Source organism: Salvelinus alpinus, chromosome 32, assembly GCF_045679555.1.
Source record: "Salvelinus alpinus chromosome 32, SLU_Salpinus.1, whole genome shotgun sequence".
In the NCBI taxonomy this organism is placed as follows: Eukaryota; Metazoa; Chordata; class Actinopteri; order Salmoniformes; family Salmonidae; genus Salvelinus; species Salvelinus alpinus.
In genome coordinates this window covers 15,539,439-15,552,747 of record NC_092117.1, presented here as the reverse complement: position 1 = coordinate 15,552,747, position 13,309 = coordinate 15,539,439, and the positions used below count along the sequence as shown (strand labels likewise).

Below are 13,309 nucleotides of genomic sequence, written 5' to 3'. Positions count from 1 at the left end.
TGCTCAGCCCCCTCCTGTACTCCCTGGTCACCCACGACTGTGTGGCCATGCACGCCTCCAACTCAATCATCAAGTTTGCAGATGACAAAAAAGTAGTGGGCTTGATTACCAACAATGATGAGACAGCCTACAGGAAGGAGGTGAGGCACTCAGTGTGGTGTCAGGAAATCAACCTCTCACTCAACGTCAACAAAACAAAAGAGATGATCGTGGACTTCAGGAAACAGCAGAGGGAGCACGCCCCCTATCCACATCGAAGGGACAGCAGTGTAGAGGGTGTAAAGTTTTAACTTCCTCGGCTTACACATCACAGACAAACTGAAATGGTCCAGCCATACAGACAGTGTGGTGAAGAAGGCACAATAGCGCCTCTTCAACCTCAGGAGGCTGAAGAAATTTAGCTTGTCACCCAAAACCCTGACAAACTTTTACAGATGCACAAACGAGAGCATCCTGTCGGGCTGTATCACAGCCTGGTACGGTAACTGCACCGCCCTCAACCGCAAGGCTCTCCAGGGGGTGGTGCGGTCTTTACAACGCATCACCGGGGGCAAACTACCTGCCCTCCATGACACCTACAGTAACCGATGTCACAGGAAGGCCACAAAGATCATCAAGGACAATAACCACCCGAGCCACTGCCTGTTCACACCGTTACCATCCAGAAGGCGAGGTCAGTACAGGTGCATCAATGCTAGGATCGAGAGACTGAAAAACAGCTTCTATCTCAAGGCCATCAGACTGTTAAACAGCCATCACTAACTCAGAGAGGCTGCTGCCTACACTGAGACCCAATTACTGGCCACTTTAATAAATGGATCACTAGTTACTTTAAACAATGCCACTTTAAATAATGCCACATTAATAATGTTTCCATATCTTACATTACTCATATGTATATACTGTATTTTATACCATCTATCGCACCTTGCCTATGCCGCTCGGCTACTGCTCTTTCATATATTTATTTATATGTACCTATTCTCATTCTCCCCTTTAGATTTGTGTGTATTAGGTACTTGTTGGGGAATTGTTAGATTACTTGTTAGATATTTCTGCACTGTCGGAACTAGAAGCACAAGAATTTCGCTACACTCGCATTAACATCGGCTAACCATGTGTATGTGACCAATATGATTTGATTTGATTTGAATTCTACACATGTTTGCAGTTTTTAATATAATATCTGATTATCAATGGGGGCGCTCCGGTTGGTAATTCAACCATGATTACTACAAGTTTAGACAGTCTAGAAGCAAGCTAACTCACCAATCTAAAAATGTTTTACTGATATTGAGTGACTGACATAAAAAGAGAAAAACTGCTGATGCACAACCAATTTTCAAAATTACAGATTGTGTATTCTACCTCTCAACAGTAAGTTAATTTTTCATTATTATTATTGATCCGTAGAGCGCCGCCAGTTGCCCATCCCTGATGTAGACTAATTAATTAACACTAATGCATTCTATTGGACTGAGACTTCAAAACTACTTTTAAATATATTAGCTGTAATGCGCAGGTTTGCTAGATCCTACACATTTCTATATGTTGCACTTTTTCTCTAACCGTCTGGAATAGACTACCAAATTAGAGCCTTGGTGTTCCATTAAATGAAAAAGGGATAACATACATCTTCCAAAATGACCGAACATATGGGAGACAGATGCATGCTATCATCTTTCTGGAATACCAAGAATCTACAATGACTAGGCCTGTACCCAGTTAAGCGTTCCCATTCCTGGAAAACGTTTGGTGGTGCCAGCATACTTAAAAGATTGCCTAGTAAAAGACTACCTAGCAGTTTACCTCAAGACATTATCAGATGTCACTGCTTTAAACAGCATTATCAGTTGCATTCCCAGATGTCACTGCTTTAAAAAGCATTATCAGTAGCATTCCCAGATGTCACTGCTTTAAAAAAAAGAGCTACATTACTAGGCCTTACCATTTATCCTACTGTTATTTACGTTAGTTCTATTACAACACAATACTGTATCTGTATGAAAAAACTATAATTGATAGTCTATAGATCTAACAGTGACTAGTTGACTACCCACCCTATTTATAAGCCATATCCAGTTTACATGTAATTCTCAAGGAGTCTATTCTACCCACAATTCATTTGTCACATTTTTGTCTGCTACACATGCAAATTCCTAACTTATCAAAACCAGAGCATTCTCTCTGGATAAGCCTTCTCTCTGGCTTTGATAAGTGAGGAATTTGCAGATGTAGTAGAATTGTTTGTCACTTATGATGTGTGGGTTGGATTAACTCCTTGAGAGGAGGAGTCTAAGAGGAGTCTTCTAACCGGAGCATAGAAGGCTTTGCTCAAAGCCATTGCTTATCATCTTGACTGATTCAGACATGGATCTCGTGCTGAACGTTGCCGACCACTATGTCCTCACCCCCTACGTGTACCCGCTGTCATGGCCCGAGGACACAGCGCTGCGCCAGATCATTAGCCTGTTGGTAGTCACCAACCTGGGGATCGCGGTCCTCTACCTGGGCCTTGGCTGGCTGAGCTACCAATTCATCTTTGACCACAACCTCATGAAACATCCACAGTTTCTAAAGGTATGTCCTTCTTTATTATACTCAATACTTGTAGCCTGGTCCCAGATCTTGTTTAATGTCGCAATACCTGTAGGACAGCACAAACTGATCTGGGACCAGGCTACAATAGTTGTATGAAGTTGGTCTGCGACAAACAACTTAGGTTTATTAACATACTGTGAGGTTACTACTTGAGAGTTGGCATTTGCTTTTTGTTTACTATTCTTTCTTCCCAAGTGTTCTCTTGATGAAAATTGATCATATATCATTGTTGGTCCTCAGAACCAGGTGTGGCGGGAGATCAGACATGCCATGACCTCGCTACCCATTATTAGTATCCCCACCGTGGCGTTATTTTTCATTGAGGTCAAAGGATACAGTAAGCTCTATGACAACGTTGAAGAATCTCCCATGGGTAAGACAACGCTGCGTTCACTGACGCTCAGACGTTCTGGAATGTTTGTCAAACGGGATTGTCATTTTGATACTAATGGTGGTTTGTTTTATCAGACTGGCCCTTTTTGCTTCTCAGCATGATTTCCTTTGTGTTATTCACGGATGGGTGCATCTATTGGATTCATCGGTTTCTTCACCACAGATGTATTTACAAGGTGGGCATTACAAAGTCTTGTTACCAATGGGAATGTGTGATACTGGGTAGGTCCTTTCACTGTCAATTGGACATGGATTGTTGCTGTAGATGTGATGTTGGAGATGCCCAGTATTACAAATCAGTCCACCATGACAGACAAATACTGTATATTAAGTCAACTAATTATCTTACTGAGATTAAGGCAGTTGACATTGTCTTAAAGTTGGTTAACAATCTAACCGTTTTCCCTCCACGTCTTGGCATACATGTTGTTGCTAAGTTCTTGTGTATGTAATGTACAGAGGTAGAACAAAGCCAGCGCTATATCTTCGGTACAGTGTGTGTTATCGTCTGCTGGTCCTATCCTCAATAGCTGGCACACTTGAATGTGATCAAACACATCCATATACAGTAGGTTTTATGTTTTGTATGTTATCTATTCCTCAGCAAATGTTTTTTAAATACAGTTCCTTTTTTGAATCCCTTCACTTGAATGGATCATCTCTGTGACATGTTCCCTCCCCTCAGCACTTCCACAAGAAGCATCATGTGCTGAAGATCCCCACGCCGTTCGCCAGCCACGCCTTCCACCCGCTGGATGGCTTCCTGTCGAGCATGCCCTACCATGTCTACCCCTTCCTCTTCCCCCTGCACAAGGTGCTCTACCTGGTCCTCTACATCTTTGTCAACATCTGGACCGTGTCCATCCACGACGGCGACTACCGCATGCCCGGTCCACTGCAGGAGGTGGTCAACGGGGCGGCTCACCACACGGACCACCACCTCTTCTTCAACGTCAACTACGGCCAGTACTTCACCTTGTGGGACCGCATTGGTGGGTCTTACCAAAACCCCTCGGTTCTCGAAGGGAAGGGCCCCCTCGACTGCATTCGTAGACTGACGGCCGAGGGGAAGATTAGCTCTAATGGGGCTAATGCCAATGGCCACACGAATGGGCATGATAATGAAAGCGGTACAAAGAGCAAGGAGGAGTAGCTGGTAGCAGCTAACCAAACTATTCTTTCAGAGAACTTCCCAGGCCATCAAGGCCCATGCCTCACTCCATTGTGTGTTCGATAGCCAATGGGTTCTCAGCAAAGCTTTCACCGCCATGTCTGAGGAGAAGCGGTCTCCCCGCCGCATCCAAGCAGTAAAGTAGCCAAATTCAGCCAGCTGCGATTGACTCATAGATAGCGAGCTAAACACCATGCTATATGTATTCTTCAAAAAATATAACTAACAAATTAGATAGGGGTAGAATTACAGGTTTTCAGATATAAAAATGATAGTCCTGCTGATGGACTACCTAGCTACAATGTAATGGTGTTGTCTAGTAGCTAGCTACACAGGACATTGTCCTCTCGGTCCTCCACTTTGTCTGTATATGCATTGTGTCCTGCTATCATACTGTATATCCCAAAATACAATGATGTACATATGTTTAATCTTGGTTAACCCAGAAGGAAAGTCTCACGTAATTGGTCAGCTGCTTGATTAAATTCTGGGTCCATACGTGTTAAGAGAAGGGATTAAGAGAGCTCCACCCTCTCTTTTTGCAAGTTACAGGCCAAATGCCCCCTCCCCTTCCGAAATTCAAAAGATGCTAACACCTGAGAAACCATGATTTGTCCAAATAATCAGTGATGAAAAACCCAAACAACGGAACTACTGCTGCTCGTTATCCCACGCATCCAATTCCTCCTGACAGATTTTATGGTACAAGTTAATGTTTACGTAGAGAGATTAATCTATGTTAAATAAAGCTGAATTGTTGTTGATTGATAGGACTCTCGAGTTGTCGCTGTTATTACTACAAACTTTCTGGTATGGGAGTGCTGTCGGAGTTATTGGAAGTACGGAGTTCCAAATGGATAGTTTCTCTTGAACGACCCTCCAAATTGTAATTACAAGTGGGAAACTCTGAGAAATTGTGTTACCTCAGTTGCCAAGTTGTGACATTTAACCACTGACCATTCCCATTTTCAACCCCAAAAAATTACAACAAATCAGTTTGACAATTACAAACTTATTGTGGCTTGTTACATTCCCCAGCAGGAAAACCAAATGTCACTCAAACAGAAGGGGGAACTAACAAAGAGTCACTGACAACAACCGACACGAAACAGGTTGGGTTTTAGGAGGGGTTCTGAAAGACACTCATGGGGGTGTCCACTGAAAGTTGCATAGCAACAACAATTGGAACCTAAAAGACCCCCACCATTAGTGCCCACATTAGTGCCCACAAATTTGCCCAACAACAGGCAAGCAAAATTAAAGCACACCAAACTTAAAAGACAGGAAGCAAACCAAAAAGATGCAGTAAAACAAAATCAGTTTTTCTAGAAATCAAATAGGGAGCGCTAACTAATGTTGTTGACGTGCCACTTCTCTCACAACCAAAGTAGCACTGGGACAGCCACTCTTAAATAGCACCTGGGCCAGCACAGGTGAAACACCTTCCCACGAACGAGACGGCAACCAGCACAGGCGTAAAACTTACTGATTAGGTGACACCAAACGAGGTGACAGCAATCGGTGCTCCCTAAGCGCTAACAAGCTATACTTGCTAAAGTCCAACCTCAAAACATAAATGGAAAAACCAAAGCCTGTAGGTGGTTGAGCATAATTTTGCCAATTCTAAGTCAGCTAGCAAACTGTATTATTCTCAACATTAGCTAGCTTATCTAGATAGCTAAAAACTTATTGGTTGAAGAATTGTTCTGACTTTTAAAGCACTTGAACACAATCATGTTGGACTTACAACCTCCTTTTTGGGGAAGTTTCCCGCTTCTGCTTCTGCTATGGTATAATGGCGTTCGCAGCAATTAAATGTGCATTCCGCCACCTACTGTGTGGGTGGATAATAAGGATCCCAAAAAACATTTGGGTAAAAATAAAGAAAATATCACACAAACTACCAAAATAGAAATTAGCTAAACAAAATCAACCTGCTTTTCTGTAAAAAAACATATTCTAATCAGGTTCCAACACAGTCTCATAAGCCTCTTGTGAGGGTGGAACATTTCCTAGCGACAAAAGTCCTTGTAGTGCTTCTGCTGTGAAGTCTTGGAGCCTCAAAAACGTCTCTGCTGCAGATATAATGATATCCAGGTTCTTGGACTTGTTAGACACTTGTGCTGTACAATGAATCACTGTGGCTATAAATGCCACAAAATCTACTTTCTTCACAATGAGTGTATCCAGATCACTCGATTGACTGAAAACACTAGCAACTGGTTGCATCTACCTCCATATCTTCAACACTGTTGGAGATCTGCTGCGCAGCCTGATCCTTGACCCCTCGACCTCCTTCACCCTAACAGGGCACTCAAGGAAGTCCAGAGTATGACCACAGTTACAACATTTTCCATTCACAGATTATTCAATATCATACTTCTCCCGTCTGCAAACATTTGACACGTGACCATATCCTTTACAATTTCCACACTGTAATGGTTTGTACACAATTGATCCCATCGCATACCTCACATATCCAAGCTTCACATATTCAGATAGAGTCTCCTCAAACAACAATAATATCAACAGGCTTTTCTCCTTCCTTTCATTTACCATACGGGTCAGGCGACGTGCACTGACCACTCGTGGGATTTTCTGACTAAGGTACTCATCATCTATATCCAATACATGTTTCTTCTGACATGGACAATTTTGCCAGATCCAGTGTGAACGCTTCTTTTGTTCTTCGTCAACACAATTAACCAAAACAAGGCCACTTCTAGTCACCTTGATTGGATCTACCTTTCCCACTGCTTTCTTCACAGTCCTCAATATTACAAATGGATTTCCCAAATGAATCTCCTTGTCCTAAAAACGCAGCCCAATGAGAGATGCATTAATGGACCGGTCCTTGTCTTCTTTCTACTACAACTTTTGCTTGTTTTGTTCCATTCTTTGATTTCACTATTTTCCATTCATTATCACACACATCACTTGCTGCACTTTCGGATTCAAGCACAGTCGCCTTTTCCTCCCACCCTGGTTTTTCATCCCTCCGACTGGAGCTTTGGCCACCAGAGGCAATTGGTGCACATGTGGCACATACATAGGACTTGTTCAGGAGGGTGCAACGTTGTAAAATGTCCAAATAAAAACATATAGTAGAACATGGGCCATATGTATGAAGCTTCTCAGAGCCTATGAGTCAGGTTACTATAAATCAAATCAAATGTTATTTGTCACATGCCTTATAAACAACATGTGTAGACTAACAGTAAAATACTTCCTTACAGGTCCTTTTCTAACAATGCAGAAATAAAATATAAAGTAAAAAAATATTAAACAGAAATATAAATAGTGACACTAGGAATAAATATAGAGTGAATAACAGATAACAATAACTAGTAAGTAGGCTACTTTTGAGACAAATCAAATCTTTCCTTAAAGGGATAGTTCACCCAACTTACACAAAATTACATATTGGTTTCCTACCCTGTAAGCAGTCAATGTACTCTGTATGGCATACAAGGTATGTTTCCAAGTGCTAACGTTTTCAGCATTTGTGGCATAAATCCCATGCAAGTCATGATACCTATATTAGCATTTTTCTCTCATTAAGTCCATGTCATCTGAGTGATGTTTCTGAGCTCCATAATCCAATTTAAGATACTTTAGGAGGATTTGGATATGATGCACAAAAAAGGCTAATATAGGTACCATGGCATTTCAAAACAGTGCCAGTGAAACTAAACCAAAGCATGGAAAGCTGTCATATTTAGACTGCTTACAGGGTAAGGAAACCAATATGTTAATTTGTAATTTGGGTGAACTATCCATTTAAAGTTGAGAGTCTGAGGTTAATATTAAGCTGCTGAAGAATAGGCAGAGGAGAGTGGATTTAATGCAGCATTCATGATATGTCGGAACTAGGAAACTCAACAATTTCCGACTTGGAAACTCATTGTAGAAAGACGATACCTGAGTTCCCCAATTGGACAGTATCTGAATCAACCAATATGAAGCTCTATGCAAATAAAGTATGTTCATTTTAACTCAGAAGTTCCGAGTTTCCAACTTGTCATGAATGCAGTGTTATTTTATTTTAGTGTTATTTTACTATAAGCCCATTGAAGATTCTTACTTACAAAGATAATCATTATTTTTAGATTATTTCTTTAACCTGCTTGCTTTACACTGTAATATGAAACAATTCAATTCTAATTCTAATTCTAATTCTATTTTGTCTTTCCCGCTCTTTCTCAGTCCCCACCCCTTTCCTTTTGTCTACCAAGCCGTCATATCGGCTTAGCCCACTAGGGACTTTTCTATCATTGTTAGTAACCAATATCTACTGTTTGTTTATGTATTTCTTTGATTATTTTCTTAGTTAGTAAATAAATAATTAACCAATTTCTATATTACTGATTCATTATGGAAACTAAGAATTTTACAACTTTTGGAATGAGACTAATGAGGTAGCAATTAATAATCATTTAATGGAAGACTAATTGATAAGATATGAAAATATTTGAAGAGTCGATTCGGGAATTAGAGACTCTATAAAAAAAAATCTGTGGTGCCCCCACTTCCTAATTAAAGTTACATGATTAGTTTTAATCACGTAATAATAATTACACGTAGAGAATTGATTTGATAAAATAACAGTCTTCACATTTAATGATAGTCACAGACACAACATCTGTGTATCATTAAACACCTGGTGTTCCAATGGCACGTTGTGTTAGCTAATCAAAGTTGATCATTTTAAAAGGATAATTGATCATTAGAAAACCCGTTTGCAACTATGTTAGCACAGCTGAAAACTGTTGTTCTGACTAAAGAAAAATAAAACTGGCCTTCTTTAGACTAGTTGAGTATCTGGAGCATCAGCATTTGTGGGTTCGATAACAGGCTCAAAATGGCCAGAAACAAAGAAGTTTCTTCTGAAACTCGTCAGTTTATCCTTGTTCTGAGTATTGAAGGCTATTCCATGCGAGAAATTGCCAAGAAGCTGAAGATCTCGGACAACGTTGTGTACTACTCCCTTCACAGAACAGAGCAAACTGACTCTAACCACAATAGAAAGAGGAGTGGGAGGCCCCGGTGCACAACTGAGCAAGAGGACAAGAACATTATAGTGTCTAGTTTGAGAAACAGACGCCTCACAAGTCCTCAACTGGCAGCTTCATTAAATAGTACCCGCAAAACACCAGTCTCAATGTCAACAGTGAAGAGGCGACTCCGGGATGCTTGCCTTCTAGGCAGTAGGAAAGGTGGAGTCGGTCAGAGTGACCAGAAGTGGTTTTCATTTCCTGTGTGTCGAAAGAGCAGAAGGAAAAGCCATTGTGGCTTAACAAGTTAACACTGAAGTCATCATGTGAATTATCATCATATGAAGTGGAGAGCCTTGATTTTCGGAGCAGGTGTAAAGTGTAATCTCTGGAGTCTCGTCGGAAATTGAGGCAGATTTTCTCAGGCGGAACATTCCAGGAGCCGTGGATGCACATCACTTGACCTGAAAGGTGGATGGATAGAAGGAGGTAAGCCTATTGGTTTTATTGATGCTTGATGAGTTTCTCGTAAAGCTGGGGTATGTGAGATACACGGTAAGAGTGTTTTGTGTCCAAACCATTACAATATCGCTAGTGTAAAAAGTTTGGCCATGTGTCAAGAGTTTGGAGAAGGGATGAGTACGTTGTTGAAGAGTCTGACACCATGGCCAAACTTGATGCGTGCACGTAAAATTATTTTATCCCCCCACACCAAACGCGATCACGACACGCAGGTTAAATCATCAAAACAAACTCTGAACCAATTATATTGATTTGGGGACAGGTCGAAAAGCATTAAACATTTATGGCAATTTAGCTAGTTAGCTTGCAGTTGCTAGCTAATTTGTCCTGAGATATAAACGTTGAGTTGTTATTTTACCTGAAATGCACAAGGTCCTCTACGCCGACAATTAATCCACACATACAACGGTCAACCGAATTGTTTCTAGTCATCTCTCCTCCTTCCAGGATTTTTCTTCTTTGGACTTTATATGGCGATTGGCATCTAACTTTCATAATAAGGTGAATTACCACAACCGACCGACCTCAGTTCATCTTTCAATCACCCATGTGGGTATAATCAATTGGGAGATGGCACGTGGGTATATGCTTCTATAAACCAATGAGGAGATGGGAGAGGCAGGACTTGCACCGCGTTCAGCGTCAACAAATAGAACTGACTTCTATTTTAGCGCTTGGCAACGCAGACGCTTGTTGGTGCACGCGAGCAGTGTGGGCAGTGTTGCCAACAAATTTTCAGGGGAAGTTGCTAGAGGCAGGTCGATTTGTTGCTAAAAGTTGCTAAATGACGTTGTGATGTCATTGCGTGATGACGTCATGACGCTATAACGTAAAACTGCATCATTACGTTGTAACGCTTGTCGTCGTAAGGAAGAATGGACCAAAGCACAGCGTGGAAAGTGTTCATGATCTTTATTGTCAAGACTCACGCAAACAAAAATAACGAATACAAAAACGAAAGCGAACAGTTCCGTCAGGCACAGATACTAAACGGAAAACAACATGAAAATGACAACTATTATATGATCCCCAATCAGAGACAACGATAGACAGCTGCCTCTGATTGGGAACCACACTAGGCAAAAACAACAAAGAAATAGAAAACATAGATTCTCCCACCTGAGTCACACCCTGACCTAACCAAACATAGAGAATAAATAAGGATCTCTAAGGTCAGGGCGTGACATACGTAGAATACATAATAACGTTACTCAAATTGACTGGCCATCTCGGCGAAAAATATGATTTGACATTTGTTAGTTTAGATTTGTTTGTTTATTATCCTATATTTTTATTTGTAAAAGTAATAAAAGCACAACACATTTTATATTATCAGATATTTTTATTTTTAAACACAACACATTGAATTATTGAACAATTACACATTATTGAACAAATGCATTTGATTTATTTTCTTTTTAACTAGTAAACCTACACATTCTGAACAATTATAGTTTTAAGCAGTGTATTGGTAGTTAGTTAACATGCTACCTAACTGATCAGCAATTATAGGTACAAGCTAATAACAAGGTATATATGCTATCTTATTGAACAAGCAACTTAACTCAAATAATGATGTGTGCTCTAGGCATCTCTCTCCAGCTCTCTCCAGGTTGTTGTGCTGCTTGGCTGGCTAGCTGCTCAATGGTTTCCTCCAGATATTGCCACTGTTCTTGCACACACTGCAGTACACACTGCCACCATCAGCTGTGTGTCTCCGCAAATTCCAGAAAGTCCACTCCTTGCATACGTACTGTAAATATGATGAATCATAGATTGGGAAGGAAATCCTCTTCATCTTCACTGTCCAACTGCATTTTCACGGAGCTGGAACCAGCAGTAGAGGATGGAGTGGCCTTAAAGCTGTATGCTGCTGTGGTGACAAACTGCTGCAGAACTTCACTTAGTAGTTTATGCTGGTAACAGGTATCACTAGCTAGCTTCAGTCCATACCGCACCAGGAGTATGGAGCTGAGAGTGTGCAGTGACATTCTATTTCTTAACTTTGATTTGACCACACTCATTTGGCTGAACAGCCGTTCAACCTTCGCATTTGAGTGTGGCAAGGAGAGGGCAGCGAGTGCAGCTTTGCACAGTTCTTCAAATGGATTTGACCTGGAAGAGTCCGTGTAGTTATTGACTTCACTCCAAAACTGGACTGTATTTTCAGTTGAGTCCCACCTAAACAAATGGATGTTTCTCCATTGGGAAACAATCGTATCAATTGTTTGGGGCTGGTACCCCAGTAGCTCAGCTACTTTAATAATTTCAGTGGTGCCTTTATTGTGCTTTAGAGTTTCCTTAACACTGAACAAGGCCATGTTTCACAAGGCTTCAAGGTTGTCTGGGAGCCTTGCTTGCAGCTCCTTGCTTAAAGCAACAATGTAGTTGATGCACTGTCTCCGAATGACCTTTTGTCCTCTGGTGCAAGACTGAGTTGGTACACCGTGCTCTCGAAAAGGTACCCAAGGTGTGGTGATGGACTGAGATGTCCATCAATGGCATCCTTCAGGACATCAATTTTTGCCATAGGGTTGACTACTCTGCTGCAAATTGATGTTAAGAGGTGTACCAGATTGTCCAAAAGCTTGACAGGATCTGTTTGCTCTCCCTCAAATTACTTCACTGCAACTTGTACGTCGGAAAGGGATTGATTTCAAGAATGTCAGGTAGACATAGTTGGTCTTGTCCATGTACATGGCGTGGAGCACATCCGCCATGTAGCAATGCTCACTGGCCTTGGTCACCTCAAAGTGGAGTTTCAGTTCTTTCCGCAGGCTCAATCGATAGCCAACGTGTGGCACACACTTTGGTGATCTGCAGGGGTTTCTGGACACAATTAATGGTGGCATACACTGCTTTGTACGCCTCGCGCCGTTTTGGGGAAATCAAAAACCAGTTATAGGTTTCCCTGATTAAGTACTCAACACTCATAGGGATGGTTTCTTTGGATGCTGCACTGAGAGCCAATTGTAATGAATGGCACATACAGCGGATGAGTACCAAATTTGGCAATGCACATTCCTCCTTTAAAATGTTGTGCACCCAGTTGTGCACCCCAGTCATCACGGACGCATTATCAGTGCCAATACCCTGAAGATTCTCTTTTTTAAGGTTACACTTTTAAGAAACTCAACTACCGCCTTTGCTATTGATCTGGCATCGCCCCCCTCCAATTCAACCAGCCCGAGAAATGTGGAAACAACGGTTCTTTTTTAGCACTGAAATACCGAATCACCACACCCAGGTATTTCGAGACACTGACATCAGTGGACTCATCCAGAAGGAGACTGAACTTCTCATCCCCCACATCTGATGTTACCCTTTTGAGAAAATAAGGAGCCAGTACTCCTTTAATAATTTCTGTGCACTTGATGCGGTGCATTTGGAAGTTTGCTGCTGCCACAGAATCTGAAAAGGCAGCTTTGCAAGCCATACCTAAATGGTGGCATGCTAGCAGCGAACAATGCTCCGCAATGGCCATTGCCATAGTAGCTTCTGTGCTTTTGCAGTTATCCACTTTCTTAACCAACTGTGGTAATGTAGACTGCGTTGCGGGGTTGTACGGTTTTGATTTATTTATATGCTTTGCAGTAGCACAATGTTTTTTGATGTCATACATTTTTAC

The 13,309-nt window shown here is 41.4% G+C and overlaps 1 protein-coding gene and 1 non-coding gene across 2 annotated transcripts; both read left to right on the top strand.

Annotated features, from left to right (window-relative positions):
- The first annotated feature begins 2,370 nt into the window (after positions 1-2,370).
- LOC139562552 (lathosterol oxidase-like) lies at positions 2,371-4,917 on the top strand. Its single transcript, XM_071380316.1, has 4 exons — positions 2,371-2,580; positions 2,842-2,974; positions 3,070-3,170; positions 3,680-4,917. The coding sequence occupies exons 1-4, from the start codon at positions 2,371-2,373 to the stop codon at positions 4,145-4,147; spliced, it is 912 nt and encodes a 303-aa protein (XP_071236417.1). The 3' UTR covers positions 4,148-4,917.
- LOC139562728 (small nucleolar RNA SNORA57) lies at positions 3,399-3,535 on the top strand. Its single transcript, XR_011672435.1, has one exon. It is a non-coding gene; the product is annotated as a small nucleolar RNA SNORA57 (small nucleolar RNA).
- Positions 4,918-13,309: the final 8,392 nt, after the last annotated feature.

Bases quoted from the DNA above. Each gene is read 5' to 3' on its own strand.
- LOC139562552 (XM_071380316.1), top strand. From the start codon at position 2,371: ATGGATCTCGTGCTGAACGTTGCCGACCACTATGTCCTCACCCCCTAC. The intron at 2,975-3,069 runs GTAAGACAACGC...TTGTTTTATCAG, and splicing joins CGTTGAAGAATCTCCCATGG to ACTGGCCCTTTTTGCTTCTC. The intron at 3,171-3,679 runs GTGGGCATTACA...CCCTCCCCTCAG, and splicing joins ACCACAGATGTATTTACAAG to CACTTCCACAAGAAGCATCA.